Source organism: Lycorma delicatula, chromosome 3, assembly GCF_047948215.1.
Source record: "Lycorma delicatula isolate Av1 chromosome 3, ASM4794821v1, whole genome shotgun sequence".
Taxonomy (NCBI): domain Eukaryota; kingdom Metazoa; phylum Arthropoda; class Insecta; order Hemiptera; family Fulgoridae; genus Lycorma; species Lycorma delicatula.
Window position 1 is genome coordinate 45800874 of NC_134457.1, and position 21442 is coordinate 45822315.

At 29.6% G+C, this 21442-nt stretch overlaps 1 protein-coding gene across 1 annotated transcript in view; it reads left to right on the plus strand.

The window, feature by feature from the left end:
- The window catches only part of LOC142321123 (putative pyruvate dehydrogenase E1 component subunit alpha, mitochondrial), a 32065-nt gene that overhangs the window by 9392 nt on the left and 1231 nt on the right, over positions 1-21442 (plus strand). The window contains exons 2-5 of the mRNA XM_075359114.1: positions 3150-3323; positions 7479-7697; positions 11438-11686; positions 13916-14161. Coding sequence (XP_075215229.1) covers positions 3234-3323; positions 7479-7697; positions 11438-11686; positions 13916-14161 — 804 coding nt within the window. The 5' untranslated portion in view covers positions 3150-3233. The remainder of the gene's footprint in view (positions 1-3149; positions 3324-7478; positions 7698-11437; positions 11687-13915; positions 14162-21442) is intronic.

Genomic DNA, 21442 nt, shown 5'->3' on the forward strand with positions numbered 1-21442 from the left:
CTTCAATATATAAAATTTGATTTTTAGAATAATAAATAAATTTATTTTTAATAATTATACATTTATTATAAATGTAATGCAGTTGTCAGAGATAAAAAAGTCAAGTTGTAGTAAGAGATAAAAAATTCAGTTTTATTTTAATCAATGATATTGATTAAATAATACTGGTTCTGTAAAAAAAAATCTTTTAATTGTATCTTTAATTAATTAATTAATGGAAATTTTTTTAAAATGGTTCAGTAATTTATTAAAAATGGTAATGGAAGCAAGCATAAGGTTTTTTTCTCTTAAGTTAAAGTATTGCGTCAAGTTACATAAAAACACCTCTGTTGGATTTGATAGAGGATGGATATTGTCATTTTTTAAGAATAAGTGATAATTATTTTTTTGCAGAGATTGTACATTCATAAATATAAGCTAACATTTTTTTTTAATTTTCTAAACAACGACCAACACAATTCACATATAGGGCACAAAACACATATGTGGGCACAGATAGCCCACATGTTGTATCTTGAAAATTTGGTTCTGATTTTTTGAGGGAGCTTCCAATACACCCTAGCCAGGAGTATACATAAGCATACATATTTTTTTAATAATGAGTAAAAGCTTAGAATTTTATTAAGGTGCTTCAGAGCAAAACAGTTTTATTTTGTTGTACATGAAATCAATTCGATCATCCCAAGAGAATTTGTTATCCAATCAAATGCCCAGAAATCTCATTTTACGGGTAACAAAATACTACTGTTATTATAAATAGGACTTTATTTTAAATTTATTGTAAATTCAGACTTTTCACATATTTTAGATATCTTATTCAGATATTTTTTGATCACAAGGTGTGATCAAAAAATATCTGATCTTATCTTACCTTGACTCATAAAAACAAAAATAGTATCATTATTATGCTTGGTTCATCATGAGTGTGCTCCTCAAGAATAAACTGTTAATAAATACTACTATCTAATTGTTCTTCATCGGCTGAAAGGAGAAGCTATTCTCCTCATCCATAACAACTTATCAGAGGTTCTTGGCAAAGCGCACAATCAAACAATTTCAGCAGGCTCCTTATGTATAAGGAGCGATGTCTCATGTATATCGCTCCCCATAATTTTTGGCTCATCTAAAACTTACGCCTAAAGGTAAGAGATTTAAAGACAGAGAAGAGATGAAAAGAAAAGCAACAAAAGGAGATATGATGACTTTGCAAAAGCTTCCAACAATGAAAACAGTGCTGGGATGTGTGTTACATCAGAAGGGGCCAACTTTGAAGGATACTGTTATAAGATCAAAATCTAAGCAAAACTCAGAATAAGCTTTTAGGCCTTAGAAGAAAATCTATTTAGATATACATGTATATGGTGGGAATAAGGAATGAAACCTCATAGCCAGTCTGTTAAATATCAGACTGATATTTAACAGTCTGATATTTTTATAAAGTATGGTAATAGCTTTATAAAAAGACTAGTGGTTTTTAATTTAGACATTTATTTTAATCAGTTGAATTCCTTCCTTGGTACTGATCCATCATATTAACAAAAAAAGAATACTGCTGCTATATTCTAGTTTACTGTGACTTCAAGCACCATCTTCTTAAGCATTGCACACCCATTGATTACAGACATTCATGTAAATATTTTTGTTTTTGATAATTGCAATGCATGTGTTAGTTTTAGCAGGGCAAAGCAATGCAATGTAGCTTTATGAAATTAAAGACAGTGTATTGAAAAGTTGAAAAATCATGTCTATTTAAAAAGTCTCTACCATATGAAAGGAAATTTTGTTTAAAATAATTGATAACATATAACATGCAAACTTGTAAATATTATTTGCTTATTCAACTGTTTTATAACCGTGGTCAAAATGTATTTTAAAGCTTGATAAACAAATTATCAATCCACTGATTTTATAAACTAATAAATAATGCATTAACTATCAAATCACTGAATCAATCACTTCGGTTAGAGTGTTTGTAGTATTTCACATAGTTGGCCATTACAAGCAAATTAGATTATATAAATTAAAAAATAAAATTACACTAATTTAAAAAAATTATAAATTATCAAATAAAATAATAGTAGTAGCTTATTATAGCACCAGTCACAGTTTTGGAATGAAGTCTGTATAAGAAATACAAGAATTATACTCTTTCTATTGTAGATAGCACTATCTACATTGCCTCACCTTTCACTGTAAATAACACTATTCTGTTTTCTTTTAGCTGTCAAACATTACCTGATGGCTCATAAGGAGGCTGACTTTCCATTAGACAGTCTGACAATTAATTTGAGAATTTAATTTATGAAATATTTTTCCAATGAATATTGTTCATTCTATTATTATTATATTCTAAAATTGGAATATTGTTTTACATATAAATGTGCTTCAAATTTATTAAATGTTAATTACATTTGATAACTCTGATGTTTATTTTTAATAAACCATTCTTTTATAATGATTTTTAATCGTGTTTTAAATAATTTATTTGTTCTACCAATGTTTATTTAATCAACAATCATTATAGTTAATTTTAAAAAATACCATTAATATCGTGTTCTCATTGCTGTATTATTTTCTAAAAAGAATAAAAACTATAAATCTGAGACACTTCCAACAGTGTCAATTTCACAAACACATATAAAAAGTTTAAAATAAAAAATCACAAGGAACAAAAAAATACAAACCAGATATTCTGTTACAGCCAACATGAACAACAAATTTTCACACCAACAGTGACATAAGTTTTCAATAACTCTGAAATGTATATTTCCTCTGAAAAAAGATATAATATTGAACAACCAAAAATATTTTAATGAATATTTCACATCAGATATGTGTCTGTAATAAAAATTATAAATGACTTTTCCATACAAACAGAATTTCTTTCTTTTCCAGAGATAAACTGGTATTCCTTACAGAGTTTGCTATTGCTTTCTTCATCAAACCCCCAAATTTCAGCTGTTATTCAGCTTTAAAGTAGTAATATAGTAAACATCATTACTCTCAAGGAGAGTGAGATCAATTGTCATCTTGTGTTTCTCAGGAATCTTATAAACATAACTACCAAAAGCAAGACAGGGAGTATAATTACTTTAACCTCATTTTATTTTCAAGTCTGATATTTCTAATGAACTTTTTTTTTGTAACAGGAATTTCAACTTCATAGATTACCCACTGGGCCGGCAAGTGAAACCATATTAAAAAAGAAAGATGCACTACATTACTATACGCAAATGAAGACTATTCGTGAAATGGAAACTGTTGCTGCACGTTTATACAGAGAAAAAGCCATTAGAGGGTTTTGCCATCTTTATTCAGGGCAGGTCAGTTAAATAAAATATTATAAACTCTGATTAAAAGTTATTAAGGTTTTAAAGGCAGTTCAACAACTTCAGTTTTAAAAACAAATGCTAAACAAAATAGAAATTAATTTAATTTTAACATCTTTTTACACAATGAATTTTTTTCTCTCTTAAAGGTGTTTTATTTTTATAAGTTTAGTTTGTCTATTAATATCAGATTTAAACTTTTGGTTATTTTTTATCACCTAACTATTGATAAAATTTGAATAAAACCATCACTACAAGAAGCTTGAAAGGATTGAGATAATATCCACTTCTTATCCGAAAAAACTGCCATTTTATTGTTCAAAAAAATAATTTTCTTCTTCTCTTCAAGAATTAGGACACAGCCTGTTGTTCCAATGAGCAATACCAAACACCTCTATTGTCTCATTTTAGTCTCATCTTCCCAGAGGCAGATTTACAAATGTGCCGCCAACAGGCTGAATGACCGGTCGGTGCTGCCAGAGAGCAGCTACCATGCGATCCATTACCACCTTCGAAAATTGCTACTGTAGCTATAGACTAACATAGCATATGTACAAATCCGCCACTGCATTTTCCTGTAAGTTTGAGATCATATTCAACAAGATGCCTATAAAAAAACTTTACAAGAACAAAAATAAATTGCAGACAATTTTCAAAAGCTTTCTATCCAATTCATTTCTTGAAACCATAGTCTGGCTCAATGACATGTATGGTGTCTCCAACACCCACAGGTTTGTTTTTACTTTTTCTGCTGTTAATATATTACTTTTATCCCACCATAATTCGTTAATGCATTGGATGTTGGAATGCTAAGTATAAATTCAATTAATTTTTGTACGTTAGAAAAATTGCCTTTGTGTATTATATATGCCCATAACTGTTAGTTACTTTTCTCATTTTTAATGTTCTCTTCCAAATGTTCCACTATTTCTTTAATAGTGGAAATTTCATTAAAAATATCATTACCATTTTCTTTTAAATTTATTTTGTTTATATAATTATCTATTTCACAACTAATCTTGAAAGGAATATTATCTTTTAAATTAAATCTTTGAACAGAAACATAAAATGGGTTTTTAAAATCATACCAATCATCTAAATATTTTAAAGCTTTTGTGCTTCTTTGAACGTACCATATCTGCTTCTTTGAACGTCAATACATTCTAATTAATTTCAACAATTAGGATGTATTTTTCAAAAATATGTAAGAAAGAGTGAACAAATAAACCATAAATTCTGGTAGGGATTTTGTATCAGTAATACCATTTTCATATTCGTATATGAAATTTCAAATGGTGAGATTGCATTCATCTTCTCCTTGATTTAAAAGATAAAATGTCATAGCACACCAATTCTTAAGTAGACTATTAGTGGCTTTGTACAGACTCAACCACCTTGTCGAAACATGTTTCAATACATGAAAGTACAACTGGTCAAAAAAATCAAAACAGTCTTTTAGTTCTTTGGTAAGTGTTGGATGAAAATTCACTGTAAATTTTTAAGACCAATGTTTCCACATCCCTGTTTCATTGTTTTAATGCGTATTTAGCAGTGTTATGAAAATATGACAATTACAGTTAGCTTTTATTAAATTTTTGTTATTTGCTTGTAATTTTGTAAAAATTAAATATTGCATCCAAAGTTAACAGGTGCATTACAGCTCCAAATGAGGTAATGTTCTTACTATCTAATTCTGTGAGGTTAATTGTTGACCAAGTAATATTAGAAATATCTTCTGCAGTTTTGTCCCAAGTCTGTTTAAATTCGATGACAGCATGAGCAATAGGTTGCTCGTAATCATTTACATTAAAATAACGAATCACGATTGGAAACTTTTTACAGCCTTTATTCGAAGCATCAGTAGCAATACTGAATGATAAATGTTTCACAACCTTTAAAATTATTTCAAGTGCATAGGGAGTCAGAACATTTTGTACCACAGACACTATTTTCCTCCGCCCAAGTCTTTTGTTTTTGCAAATCATAGAATGAGGAAATATTCTGTAGCATTAACTTTAGTTAAAATACGTCATGGATAAAAAGCTGTGATGCGAGTTAACACCATGATAAACTTGTGATAATTATGCTGCTTGATCTTCAAACTTTGAACATTTTGGTTTAAAAACGTTTTCCAAACTGGAGGTACGAGAAAGTGAAGTTACATTTTTTTTATGACTAGTGCTTCCATATTAGCTTTTACGCCATCCCATTAGACACTAGGTTGTATAGCATATCTTGCCTTTTCATCGCCAAGCAGCACTCTAACGAGATATTGAGTCACAGGATTGAGAAGTTATTTTAGTAAGTGTTAGGTTAAGAAATATTTTCGCTTTCCTAATCACTCCTTGCGCGGTGATATTTGGAATTAATATCATCGTTTAACAGAACTCTTGAAATTTAAGTACAGGTTTCTCTATTCTCATAAAAATGTTTTTTGTAAATTTTTAATTTCGAAGAAAACCGGACAGATGAACCAGTTACTGGATTATTAATCGAAAAACCGGACTGTCCGGAGGAAAAACGGTCAGGTGACAATACTGCTGAATAATGTTTTTGTAATTTTCTCAAATTTTTTTATATTCAATTTAAAATATCATAGAACAAAAATTAGATCTCATTTTACTAGTTTTTTTTTTTAAGTTTTGAAGAGGGTCCCTTCCAATATAGGCGAAATTCTTGTTGGTATTGTCATTCTTTTGTTGCTTTCTATGAAACTAACAAAATATCGCGAGATTGGTCGTAATACTGAGTGTAGCATTAAGATTTGGACATTTGTTTCGTACAGCAACAGTGTATAGCAGCATGACATATGGCATCGTTCTATATAAATCGGTGCCTACACGTGTTTTTATACTACATGCAGTCATACAGGCCTTTTTATGACTATGTATGCATAATTTCAATATGGTTTGCAAGGAAGAATAGAAAATTACCATTAAACCTAGGACGTTAAAATTACCAAGCAGACCTTCTGAAAATGTGATCAAAATTAGTCAGTTTGTACGTGTGGATCGTCTGATTATAAAAAAATTAAGATCATGAATGTGTCGTTTAAAATATGTAGGAATCCCCAGGTATGTTTTAAACTCCCTGTCAAGTTTGAGTCTGAGTTCCTAATTACCCAGCAGAATGTCTCCCTAGAGACCTGACTCCTCAACCATGTCGTAGATCATATCTGTTGTAGTCTTCAGATATCGCCGGGAAATCTCTACTATGTTGATTATCAACGGTGATAAATGTTGACAGCATGCTTACAGTTTTCTTCGTTATTTGCCGGAGTTCGTTCCCGATGATCAAACTGTTAATAACAAACAGTACTTAACTTTCTTTTCGAGGCACTATTATACATTACGGTATATTCGAGCAAACGTCCTGAATTGGAACAAAAGTCAAAATACAGGTTTTAAGAGTCTTTTGATTATCGCTCCGCATCCCTCGTAGTTGCCAGATTGGTTTCTTGCGTTATTTTTCCACTCCAAGATGAACTTAAGCTGAAAGGGCTCTGTTAAAGGAGAACGAGTTTGAGTCGCAGAAGATGCTTGACGGATTTAAAGATGGGATTTCCTCTGAGTATTCCAACAGTGTGAGAAGCTTTGGAGCACGTATCGCTGCGAAAGAAGACTACTTCGAAGGTTATGGTAGCAAATTAAAATTCGTTACTTTTTTTGTAGGTCTGGTCCGAAATTTTTGATTGCAACCATGTGTTTAAATCTTAACCAAAAATTCATTTTCTGTTCGATTTTCAACAATGGAAGGGTTTTAAGCCAAGCAGTTAGCAAAACAAATCTTGTCAAGTAATTGAGCTTTTGACAGTTTATTCCAATCACAAGTAATCCTGCTTCTCATTACCTGTTTCCCAGTGACATATTCACTATAATAACCTTACCACAATATTCAAAAAGGATCTCTTTGAAGTGATGTACTCTTTTGAAGTACATTTAGTTTTGGCTTACAATTTTTTAGTAACAAAAAATAATATACATGAAAATAGATTTTTTTATTCACAAACTGCAAACATTATTTTATATATATATATATATATACAATTATCCACAATAATTTATAAGATATGACCATATTATACATTTAGATATTTTTATTAAAGTAATGTTTATAAAACTGAACAAAAAGAATTTGGTTGTTTAACAGGAAGCATGTGCTGTCGGAATGAAAGCTTCTATGCGTGAAAATGATCAAATAATTGCAGCATATAGAGTTCATGGTTTAGTATATGTTATGGGTATATCTGTACTGGGAGTTTTGGCAGAATTAACAGGCCGTAAATCTGGCTGCGTTAGAGGAAAAGGAGGCTCAATGCACATGTATGCTAAAAATTTCTATGGTGGGAATGGAATTGTCGGGACACAGGTATCTGTTTACTACTACTACTTTACCAAACTTCTGTTAATAATCATCTGTTCTGCAACACTGTCCTATTAAGTTAAAAATTAAATTGCAAAAAACATCAGTTGTGTTTTTATTTAAGCTCAAAATAAATTGAAAACGATCTAAATATAAAGATAATTTAACAAAAATGATTATTTAACTTTTTTGTTATTTTTTAACTTTTTTTGGTACTAATATTTTAACTTCAATATATTTCATACATTTTCAGTTATTAGTCATATATTCTGTCTCCACTCTCAGATTTCTTAATTAATAAATGAACCAATCCCTTAAAAGTGTTCCTTAGTCAACATAATAATAAGATTTTGTCCATATCAGTCAGTGTTCTAAGAAATATTTTTGTATGTTTAATTTTTCCATTCTTGTAAATTTTAGCACAAGCTATAAACTCCTACTACAAATCTATCAATAATTGTTATCACACAGAAACATAAATATTTTGTTACTGAAAATCAGAGACTTTCCATTATAAGCTGAAAAATGATAATTTCAGTTATATTGAAATCTATTTATTATTTAAAGTTTGATTATTTCTTATCTCAGCACTGTAATTTCTGAGTTATGTTCAACAATATATTATATTTCTACAGTAAATACATTTTTTATGTAATTTAACTGCATCTACTTTTATAAAAGAGTAACTGCTGCTTGATTTAGAAAAAAAACTTTGTAAAGGGAATTTATTTTTATATTGGACATCAGCAAAATTCAAATTGACTAATATTAAGAATAAAATACACATTGGTATAGAAGATAGGCTTAATATTTGAAATCTTAAAAATTCTAAAAGAAATAACCATTTTGTAATTGATAGAAATAAAAGAAAGGAATATTTATATACACATATATTTTGCAGGTGTTAACAAGTACGTATGGGAACTCTTAATTATCTTCTCAAATATTAGCTATAGGAAAAATTAAATTTAAATAAATACTTATTTCCCAAAATGATATAGCGGGCGACTCAAAAACTTTTAAACAGAAAGGGGGTAGGATTATGACAAATCATTTTAAAGGGCACTGAAAAAAAAATTTGTCATGAAAACCTTTGGCCACAACAACAAACTAAAATGGCAGCCATTTTATTATTTTTCACTGGAAGATGGTTTACAGACATCTTAAACAGTGGTTTCATGTGAACAAATAGAAATACCATACCAAAGAATATTTTGATGTAGAAGAACTCACTAAATTTCATTTACTTAATGTTTTGCTGTTAATCAGTTATTTAAGAGCTATTTTTGAAACTACCTATGAAAAATATTAAATGGTGACCATTTTGGTTAGGGTTGTAACTCAATATTTTTTATGTCAATTTTTTTTCTGATCGTGTGGCTACCTATGACCACAGATGTGACCGACATATTATTATTATCAATATTATTATTGAATGATATTTTGTAATACTCATTGTTTACAGAATTCTTTTCTAGACATTCTGTCTGTAATTTTTTTGTGCTTCAATTTGTGGTAAGAGATCCATCCTATACATCCTTTCATCATTCGCGTTGCGAAGAAGACAGACCCGTTTACAGCAGTCTTGCTTTTGTGACTTTATATTAAAATTGCATAACCTGTTGCTGTGTGTTTATTTACAAGTGATGATAACCACTCGAGGTGTTTGCCTAAAATTATGATAGAAAAAATTAAAAATAGATGGGTTTTTCAATTACATTAGAAACTAGGAACACTAGTTCATTATAAGGGAACACTAGGAACAATAATGCTTTTATAGTGCCAATTATTTTATGCCTGAAAAGTGGAATAGAAAGGTAGAAGTTTAATTAAAGAACTATACATGAGACACAACAGCAAAAATGAAAGCAAATAAGAGTGTGACTAACTGGGTGAAGCTAGGTTGAAGTGTTAGGCAAGGATGCTGTTCTCACAGACACTGTTCAATGTTTACATTGAAGATTTGATAAGGAATATACTGATACTCTTATCAGTATATTCCTTAGAGAGAAGAAATAATAACTATAGGAGCATGAAAAATAAGATTTATAAGGTTTGCTGATGATATGGTAATTCTAGATGATTGTGCACATGGATTTCAAAGATTAACAGCCCTGGAGGAAGGACTGAAAGAATATGGAATTAAAATAAGATAGGAAAACTAAAGCATTGGAAGTAAAGAACAAAGACAACAAAGAGGATCTAGTTATGGTAAGAACAAGTAAAACAATTATAAATATTTAGGGACTGTGGTGAGCATGGAAAGAGTGTATGGAAGAGTGCAATGGGAAAATAGTGATGGCAATCTTCTCTTTCAGTAAGAGTAGGAAATAACTGTGTTAAAGTCTGGACCAAAGTTAAGAAAAAAATTACCCAATTGTCTTATTGTACGGAAGTGAAACTTGGATGGAAAATGAAGAAGAGGGATAGGGAATGAATTAGACTTTTGAGAAATGGATATGAAGAAGGATGGATAGGAAAAGTGAGGAATGAGGAAGTAATGGACAGGATTAAAGAAGAAAGAGTACTTATGAGGGAAGTTCACAAAAGCAAAGGAAACCGGTTAGAACATGTGTTTAGAGGAAGTGGAATCTTGACAATTGCACTGGAAGGATCAATAGAAGGATAAAGGAAGCAAGGAAAAAGAAGGATGAAATGAAGACTAGAAACTAAAGGAGTTAGAAAAGGTTTTGAAACAGAAATTGATGGGAGACAGCAGTGGCATAAAGAACATGCTGACAAGCAGATGATGTAGTGCTTGATTTTGGTTGGCCTTCCTTCTTCATTATTTTGTATTAATTATTTATAATTATACTTCTATTTTGATTTTATTTAAATTTTTTATCCTTCATAAAAGAAGTATAAATCAATGTTATTTTATTCATTAAATCCTTTATTTTTATTAAAATTTTTAAGGACTTATAATTCCTGAACCAGTGAACTGATTTTCAAAATTCAAATTTGCTCCTTATTATAATGTTTATATACTTGCTCATTATGGGATTAAATTTCAAAACTTGTAATTTTTACGGTTTTCATTTTTTGTATCTTTGAATACTATAAATGCACTTGTATGTTTATAGATGTATTTTTATGTATGTAATAGAATGTAAGTTTATAAAATCATACATATTTTAATTATAATTTTTTTTAAATTTCAAACCTCAGTATCTCAGTAAATACTAAACCGACTTTCATCATTTAAATATAGTCTTTAAATTTTTTACAGATGAATTTTCATTTTTAATTTTTTCCACCATTTTCAAGTTGGACAAACCAGTCAAGATTATGTTTTTATATACGTAATTGTATTTAAACTTTTAACAGCATTTCTTATGTGTTTTTTTAATAAATTAGTGTTTTTCTTTATACAAGGGTTGTCAGACCTAAATACAAGATAAGTTTTAGCTATTTTATTTTTATTATTTATTTTAATTAAATCAGAATTATTCTAAATGATATTTTTTTTTTTTTGTAAAATAAATGATTTGTTCTTATAAGTATAAGTATCAAATATACCTAAATTTTACTTGTAAATTTTAAATTTATTTAGCAGTTACTCGTTTCATACACCAGAATCTCAGAGGTTGGACTCCACATCCTATCAACATTGATTACTTAGTATTTAAAAATACGAGTATATTAATATATAAATTTAGCAAGACATTATTTAGTGTTTATTTTTTTAAAACAAAGGGGATATTCCAGTTATTAACAGAAATGTTTAATTTATAATCTTTCAACAGGTACCTTTAGGTACTGGTTTGGCATTTGCAAATAAATATAAAGGTAATGATGCAGTATGCTTTTCTCTTTATGGAGATGGTGCTGCTAATCAAGGACAAGTATTTGAAGCATTTAACTTAGCTAAACTATGGGATCTACCTATTGTATTTGTGTGCGAAAATAATCATTATGCAATGGGTACTGCTTCTGATAGAGGTTCAGCTAGCATAAAATATTATACACGAGGTGATTACATACCAGGAATATGGGTGAGTTATATCTAATTAAAATTTATCATATAAGAAACCTTATTTTAGTATATTAGGTTATTTGAACAATCCCTGATTTTAATGTGGTATAATAAAATATCAAGAATTAGGTTATTGCAGGTACAAGGTAATAATAACTTTTTGAATACAAAAAGAATTGAAAAAGAGAAAAATTTATTAAAAAAAGAGAATTTATTCAAAAGTACCTAATTTATTTTTGTTACTTAAATTAAAACATTAAATTTTTCATAGTTGATTATGTACAGCTTGATTTTTTGGTGTTATTTATATCTGAAATGTTTTAGCTTTACAAAATTATAAGTTTTAGATGAACCATTGTTTAATACTTTATTCATATGAATGTGAATACAATTTATTTATTCATATAAATACAATTCTAATGCTTGTTTCTTCAATACAGTCCTCATTCATGTTTACATACACAGCAGACTTGTTTTTTCTGGTCAAACGCATGGAGCAAATTTATTTCTGTCAGCTGTTTTAACACATCTTTTCTGCATCATTGACTCAAAATGTGTCCTATTAAGTACAAATTTTGCTTTTGCAAAAATAAAAGTTGCGTAATTCAATTTGTGAATATGCTAGATATTCCAATCTAGTAATCTGTTAGTTGGCCATAAACTGCTTTACAGACAGTGCTATGTGAGAAGGTGCTTATTTTGCACCTTATCCATTTTTACACAGTTTTTTGCACTGTTACCCTAAGATTTGTCAAAACTTCCTTATAATAATGCCAGTTCATATCTGTTTCTTGTGGAACCCATTTTTCCAAAATTACACCCTAGACATAAAAAAAAAAAAAAAAAACAATGAATATGGCTTTGAAATTGTACTTGCTTTTATGAGCTTTTTCATCCTTGGTGATGACTCTTTTTTTTTAGTTTGGAATTGTTGCACAGCATGTTAGCACAAATCTTCTTTTGCTGTGTTATAAGATTCTTAGGGACCTTTATGGCACAAACGTTTCCAACAAAATTTTCCACGGAGTGTCTCTATTATCATTTGGATACTGAGTTTGTGATCCTTGAACAAGTAGTCTTTTTCAGTTCTTGAAGTGGAAGATCATCAGGCGTTCATCATCATACATGTTTCTGACATCCTTCATTGAATGTTTTTTGCCATTCAAACAAATATTCATGAGACATGCAGTCTTCCTGTAAGCTTCAGCAAGCATTTGAAAACATTCCATTGTCAGTTTTACTAAAAATTTCAAATTTACATGTTGCTGAATATTTAAACTTATTATTTCAGCGCACAACAAAAAATACAACTGCTCTAAACAATGACTCACAATCAAATGATATGTTTGTCATTGAAGTTGAAGCACATCCAAAATTAGAGTAAAGACTACCAAAGAGCTTACAATCAGTTCTCAGTGCAAGCAGTAGAAACACTTTGTTGTAACTTTTTAGACACACCTCAAGCTTAGTTATTTTTGTGATATATCCTATCACAAATGTGTTAGAAGTAACACATTTATCATTTGTATAAATAACATATTTATCAATTGTATTATAAAGAGTGCATTCTGCCAATTCTATCAGTGGTATCCCAATGGAAATTTTTTAGAATCTATAATCTCTGCATGATCTACAATGAATGTACTTGGATGGCTTTTTTTATTTGTTTTGATCCTGAAATCATGTAGAAGTAAAAATAAAAAAAAATCAATAAACAGATTATCTCATGATTTTATTCCAGTCATTTTTGTGATAGAAGAACTCAATTAAGTAGCCATTAACAGTTTTGGAACTGTGTGACGTTTTGATATTTTGAAATATGGAGTCATCTGACATATTGCATTATAACAAATTTAATTATTTATTCCCTTCACCTAGGCTTGATCGGTGATGATTACAATAAAAAGCAATGCAGTATTAAACTGATAAAATACATAAAAGTTGGCCTGGGCAAGACAGTAAACTACCTGATCAGTTCTTCTGTGGGCCCATCCTTTCCTCAACCCTTAACCAATTTACAATTGCCCTGGCGCCATCTGAAACCCTGTGTTGGGTAAATTATAGTCGCTGGCGGGGAAGTCACTTCTTTATTGGCTAGTGGGGTGTGTATGGATCTGTCTGAGAAATAAATTTTCTATTTGAGAACTAGTGGTCGCAATGCCTATTTGGTAAAAGTCAGACATTATCATATCTAAAATTATGATCTAAAAGTAAGTGCTCTATGTACATTGTATTCAAATTGTTACAGGTTAATGGTATGAATATTCTGGAAGTACGAGAAGCAACAAAATTTGCAATAGATTATGCAAAGTCCAATGGTCCAATACTTATGGAAACAGAAACTTACCGTTACCACGGGCATTCGCTATCTGATCCAGGAACTTCATACAGAACTAGGGAAGAAATACAACAAGTTCGTGAAACTCAGGATCCAATTAAGTTATATACGGAGAAAATACTTGCAGTTGGACTTATAACAAATGAAGAAATTAAGGTAAAAATTTAATCAGGATTTGAAACAAGAAATACTTTTTCATAGCAATCCTCTGGTTGAAATTTCTTATAACCTAATTTTTACAATCTACAGGTTCTTAAGAATCTTATTTTAATGTCAACCATTTGACTGATTTGGTACTTTCTTCCTTATATTTTATTCATGCTTAACTTTTAGTGATGAGTTTTAGAACAGGAAGCAGAATATGTAAATAAGTATGTTACTATTGCTACATGTTAACAATGCAGTTTCAAATAAATGCAGAAAAGCTGATGTGAAGAACATTGGAAAAGGTAAAAGGAAAAGAAAATTTAAAATCAAATTAAAATTCCAAATAACGTGGCAGTGAAGGCTGGAATACAACTACTGAGTGATGATGGAATGGATTAAATAAGCAGGAAGAAAATTTGAAATGAACATCAAATGTAATGAAAGCAAAAGTTATATGAGGAGATGGATAAAGAGGATGATAGGAAAGGAAGTTATTGAAACAGGTAAGGGCATTTAAATGTTTAGGAAGTAAGAGCAGCAAAAACAAAAGTTGCATAGAGAAGATAAGAAGCAGGATTTGAAATGAAAGATATCATTAAGGAAGATCAAGGAATTGTTAACAGTGAGAAAAATATAGATTCACTTGAAAAATTGGTTAATGAAGAGTTTGGTTAAATGGATATGAACTATGGAACATGAAAAGAAAGAATAATTAAGATAAGAGAAATTAGAAAATTATTTACTAGAGAAAGAAATCAAATTACCCATCTTTGAAATGTGTCTATAGATAAAAGTGATGAAATGTGGTCTGAGGAGGGATGCAGAGGTGTTAAAGTTTACAATATGTAAAACAAGATTTAGTATCAGTGCTTGTGTGCTCCATTAGGTCAATAGTTGTAAGAAGCTTGTTAGGCACCAAAATTACATTTCAGAGGAAGGTTAAATGTGTTTTGTGATCGCTAAGTTTGAGCCTGCTGCACTTGATAGTTGTGAATACTGTGGTGTTGAATAAAGAACCACCACCAAGATAGTATTTGCCAATGGGGCAAAGAAATGGGCAGCCTTATCCAGGACAACAATCACTGTTTGATGAGACTGTAAAAACTGTGTGAACAACTGTTTACATCAACCAAAACATCAGTACAAAAGTACTCTGTAGAGTTAGGAATTTTGAAAACAACTGTTCACAACATTAAAAACAATTAAACTTTACTGGTTATAAAGTTACAAATGTTACATAAAATTTGTTCACAGGATAAAGTTAAACAATTTGAATTTGCTACAAATATTGTGGATAGGTTAGACCATGAAACAAATTTCTAAACAAATTTAGTTTTAGTGATGAAGCTACATTTCATATTTCAGGGCAAGTAAATCAGCAAATGTTTGAATATTAAGCAGATCATTTATTGAAATCTCCTGCACAGGTAAAATTATTGGAGAGTTTCTCTTTATTTTGATATGTATACTTATGTCTTATGTCATGTTTTGTTCCAACATTATGATGACTGCTTGAAACCCCAGCATTACTTTATGGACATCTGTATAGCCTATTACTTAGTTTTATAATTTTTTTTATTATGCTACAATATTTGCTTTTTATCTGTACTTCTTAATTTTTCATTCAATACATTAAAATTTGGTATAATATCACAGAATATCTTTAAAACCCTCCTATAACACAATGTTTAAAAAAACCTCTGTTCATTTTTTTCTCAATAATTCATGAAAGTTATGACCCATACAAGTAATTTTCTTCAGCCAGACTTATTTTGACTTTAAATTTAAATTAAATGGAATAAAATTAAAATTTTAAATCACACTTTGTCCACTTTTGTAGCAATATAGTCAAAAATAACAAAATGCTATAACTTTATAGATATTACATTCTCTATATCTGAATGTATTTAACTCGTCATGAATATTAAAAGGAATTGAGGGGCCTAACTTTACCCAGTAAGCACTGAACCCAAAGCTAGGCTTTTTCACTGTCATTAAATAGGAAAGACTACCTGGATTAGTTCATATGCTGAGCTGCTGTCCACCAAAATAAAAAAATATTAATGGTATAGTAACAATAAAAGTCCTTCATTCTAATGGTTCAAACGAGTGACTGGCAAAAACTTGAAAAGCACCTTGAGGGATAAGAGATCAATGGTAACAGAAAGGACTGGATAGTGATAAATAGATGATTTAACTGCAGAAGAACTGCGAGAGAAATGAACCCACCTATAGGAGTACTTTAAACCCTCTTTAGTGATTGCTCGTCGTAACTGTAATTCCTTGGGAGATTGGGATACCTTTACCCAGGACAAGAGCAGTCAATTATTGATTGATGACAGTACATTAAATTGGTCAAATATGCTGAATTAGATTAAAGGCTACTACTGTCTGAGAACAAATTCATTGAAGAGAATCTTTGTTCATTGCTTGAATTTTGTGATTTGTAGAAATATCCAACTGAATTACAGTTCAAGTGAGCAGTGAATACACCACTTTACCAGATCCCCACTGAGAATAAATTCTTCCTACATTCTATCATATTTTTCAATAAACTGATTTGTTCTTGTTTACTTGAATTTTTAAGTTGATTTTTTTTTTAATGAATTCAGTCTATTTTTGAATGTTTTTTGTCTTATAAAAAAGTCATAAGGAAATAATTAATATTTAACATCTGTATTTTTTTACACCTTGGTTTGTAACTTGGGTTTAAAATTTTTTCTCACTTTGAAAGAAAAGTAAATTTCCATAATCCAATTCCACTTGAAAACAATAAACATCCTTTTTATTATTTAAAATTATGCACCTTCTAAATGACAAAACAAAATCAAATTTAATAAGTACAAAATTTAACATCCTGTTTTTTCTATCACTCTTGCCCGCCATCTTCAGTGACTGGTACTCTCCTCTAACCTGGATTTCTTGAGTTAGGCAGATATGCATTTAGTATATGATAAAAAGTATGATGAATTTGAAAGAAAAAAGCTTATAAAATTTAAAAATCTGGATACAATGTGGCCTTGACAACAGTAAGTGAAGAAACTACACAGATTAGTCTCCATATAAATTCAATACTAGTTATAAACTGTTATAAAATACAAGTTAATACTGTTATTCAGTACAAGTTATAAACTGAATTACTCTGGTTGCATGATGTTCTACACTGATCAAGCAGGATGAAGTTTTTAACAAAAATACAATGAACATTTAAAGCCCTCTATAGAAACACAGATTCAACATTGTAACCCCCCCCCCCCCCGGCGTTGTGTGTATGTAAATCACAAATTTGTCAAACTGATTGACAAAACTGTCTTTCTACAAATCTTAATATGCCTGTACATAAAAATTAAAAATGATATCTTAAATGACACAATTCAAATTCAGCAAACTGCTTGATATTTTAAATACTTGTATACCTAACTCAACTATCAGCTTTAACATTAATCATCAGGATGAGAAAACCAGCAACAGTAACTGAAGGTAGTCACATGAAAAACTGGAAAGTTTATATATTTTGAAAACATTTCACTTATTACTTCTGGTTCGGTTAACCAGAAATGTTTATAGTTTTTAATAGATTTTATTGTGGCCATTACAAACAAAAATAGCTACTTTTTTGTGTGTTTTTCTCTGTTCTGTTTTGCAGTTCTAAAAAAAAATAAAATAGGACAGTTTTTACTAAATGAGATATTTTCCTTGATTCCCGGGCAATAAATAACCTGTCTTTTCCTACCCTTGAAAAAGTTAAAAAAAGAATCTTTTGAATAAAATTTGAAGGTTCTCTTGTAAGATTTCATTCATAAATTTTCAAAGAGATTATCTTGTCAAAATAAGTAGAAAAGTATAGAGATGAATATAGAATAATATTTAAAATGGGATTTATTCATTTAAAAGAATGCTGAATGAAAACATTAAGTAGTAACAGCCACTTGCAGTGTTATAAAATTTAATGAAATGTACTTACAAATATTAATAGTTATAGATGTGTTTTTAACAAATGACCCATTAGATGTTAAGGGTTGCTCTTCGAGAGCCCTTTTTTATTTCAGTATATTTTTGATCAATCATTAAGTATTGTGTCTTTGCATGTAAAATATAATCAAAACGGGAATTTACGGATTCTCAAACTGTTAGCAAGTACTTAAACACTGTGGTAAATAAGAGATTCATTTTTTGTTGGTATAAATAATGCAATATCAGTCTTGTCAACTACATTAAACAGCAAGTTCCTCTCAAACTGTTTATGGTTATGTATGAATTTTATTTTAGTTTTAAACATGTAAAAGGAAAATATCAGCTCTTGTTAAACGATTTTCCATTAATGTAAACTGCTTTTGTTTATTTCTAAATGTATACCTCCATTTAAAATGTGTACCGTGAAAGAACAACATGCTATGATAAAATTTTTTTTGAAGGTGTAAAACCGGCTTAAATTTCACTTCCAATTGTTAAAACAGTACCTAAAAAGTGTATTAACTGTGAAAATTAAAAAAAATTGCTTGAAAAGTTAAAATTGAGCAGAACAAGTTTTTTCGATTTCATCACTGTAAAAGATCGCAGGAAGTTTGCAAAATTACACTAATAATTTTATTTGCAAGTACAGATGAATAAAAATTCAAGAAATTTCTGAAATTTGTAGGGCGAGTGTCAGTATTGTTCATCCCACTAGCTATGGTAAGCTGAATCACTGCAAAATATGTCTGAGATTGGTTCCAAGACAGGCAACTCAAAATTACAAATTTACCTGAATTTACATGTGTATGGAATATAAATGATTGTTTTTAGTGAACGATAATGATTTTTTAGATCCAATAATACTTGTAAAGTGTGATGAAAGTTGGATTCATCATTTTGAGCCAGAATTTAAACGTCAGAAGTATTGAATACAAACATCCCAGTTCACCTGCAGAAAAAAAATTCAAAACTTATGCATCAGTGGTAGTACCTATAAAGCAGTAACAGTGTTTTGGTACTACAAAGGCCCAGTTTATTTAGAACAATGTACAATCATAACATGCTAGAAAATAAAGTGAAACCTGCAATAATGAGTAAATATCATGGTTCTCTCTCAAAAGGCACATTTTTCTCTGTATGATAAATTTCACCCACATATGCTCAAAAGTTGGTTGGGAAGTGTTGTTACAGTTCCAATTTTGCACAATTAGATTTTTTGTGTTTGATCCTCTAAAAGAAGACAAGAATGCGGTACAAGGATGTCTCAGACACTGCATAAAGATGGGAAAAGTGCTTAAATGTAACCAGGGGTGTTGAAAAGTAATGTTAGTTTCATCATCATTGAATAAATAATAACTATTTTTCTTTAACAGAATAATAGTTTTCTTTGTTCTGGTTTAATTATTTTATATTTATAAATCATGTTTGTGAAGTATTTTTAATTTTGAGTATTGGTTTTTTTTTTAATGTTGGTTCTTTTCATTGTTTTTTTATATTGGTTTCTTTGATGATTTTATTTTGTTAATCTACTTTAACTTATTTGCTTCTTTTACTAAAAGAGCTTAGTTTCTTATTTCTTTTTAGTTACTAAAAATTCTCAGCAGTATTGTCTACTAAGCAACCCTCACATTATGTTTATTTCTTACATGGCACTCCACTACATTGGATAATTTTTTTGTTAAATCAAATTTTATACTCGTGTATGATAAATAATGCAATAAGTATACAATAAACAATAAAAAAGATTAAATAATGAATTAAACATAATAAAAAACATTACAACAGAAAATGTTTAGGATTATAAATGACTAAAAAAATTAAATAATAAATACATACAGAAATAGCTATTAAAAGTATATTAAAAAGTTAGTCGATAACAAAACATCATAATAAAATAATAAAAAAATTTGATAAGCAGAAATTGTAATTAGCATGTAAAAGAAATGATCGGGATTATAATTATTATATAAATAATAGTATTAGGTATGATTTATGTGGAACAAATAAGACATGTAATGATTTACAACAAAATATTGAGAGAATGTGGAATGAAGATTGTTAAGAAAACAAAAGTAGTGAAAACAGGAAACAAAAAGCAAATAAATGTTTACCCAATAGACAAGAAATGAACAAGTAAATAATATAGGTAATAAATATGACATAACAGAAGATAGCAATAAAAATGAAATAAACTGGAACATCAGTAGTTAAGGTGGAATCAAGACTATAAATATTACATGTAAGTAATATTTGTAAGACATGAAACATGGACACCAAGAGAACTCGAAAGGTTGAAATTATTTAAAATGTGGGTGTGGAGGAAATTGGAGGGGATTAAATGGACAGGCACAGCAAAAGATAGAAAGGTAATGAGGAGAGTGAGTGAGAATAGAAGAGTAGTAAGAAAAAATTAAGAACGGGTAAGCTATCATGAGAGCAGGTTTGACTAAACAGTAATTCAGGGATCACTACAAGGTGCAAAGATGAAAAATATTACAGATCTAAAAGAATGAAGAATTATCAAGAACTTGATAATGTTTAGCTGAAAACACAAGAGAATAGAGGTGGTCATGGTGAAAGGGAGAACTCCTTGAGGGCAGATTATGTTATGACAGAGAACATTTAAAAATAATGACAAAAATATCACCATTGTAACCAATCGAGACCAAAGACCAGTGTGAATCAATGGTTTATAAGATCCAGAACATCTCATTTTAAAATCATGTAAGTAAATGTAAACAAATACCATGTTACAAATGTTGAATATAATATGCATCTTTTAAAAGTAAATGATGGTTTCATAATTAATATACAGCATGGATTGAAAAGTATCATCAGAACCTTGTGGTAAATTACAAAAGAGATGTTTGAATGTAAATAAATGTTTGTTTTTTACTAACAATATTCACAAATGCCAACGAAAAAATTGTTCATTAGGCCAGAGTACTGTATCTGCTGTGGTGGAGGATATTTTCAGTAATTTAACTGTTTGTAATTGTTATTTTCTAGTGTTTAATTCTTTTGGTTTGTAATACTGCATATTTTGTTTCTTTTAACCTTCCTCTTGCCAAACGTTTGTGAAACCAAACATTGAAGAATGAACTTCTTTATTTCTCTCGGGGAAAAAATTTTTCCCTTTCTTATTGGAATGCAGGGTACCAACCAGTGGAAAAATTAAATTAGAGAAATATTTCATAAAACCTTCATTTTTGACAAATAAGAAGAAAAGTCATTTCATACCAAGCGGGGTAGTCTCGCAACCCCATCAATAACTATAAAAAAAAAAAGGTTCAGTCATGAGTGTGGATACAATTTCAATCATTTTAGTTTAGGACA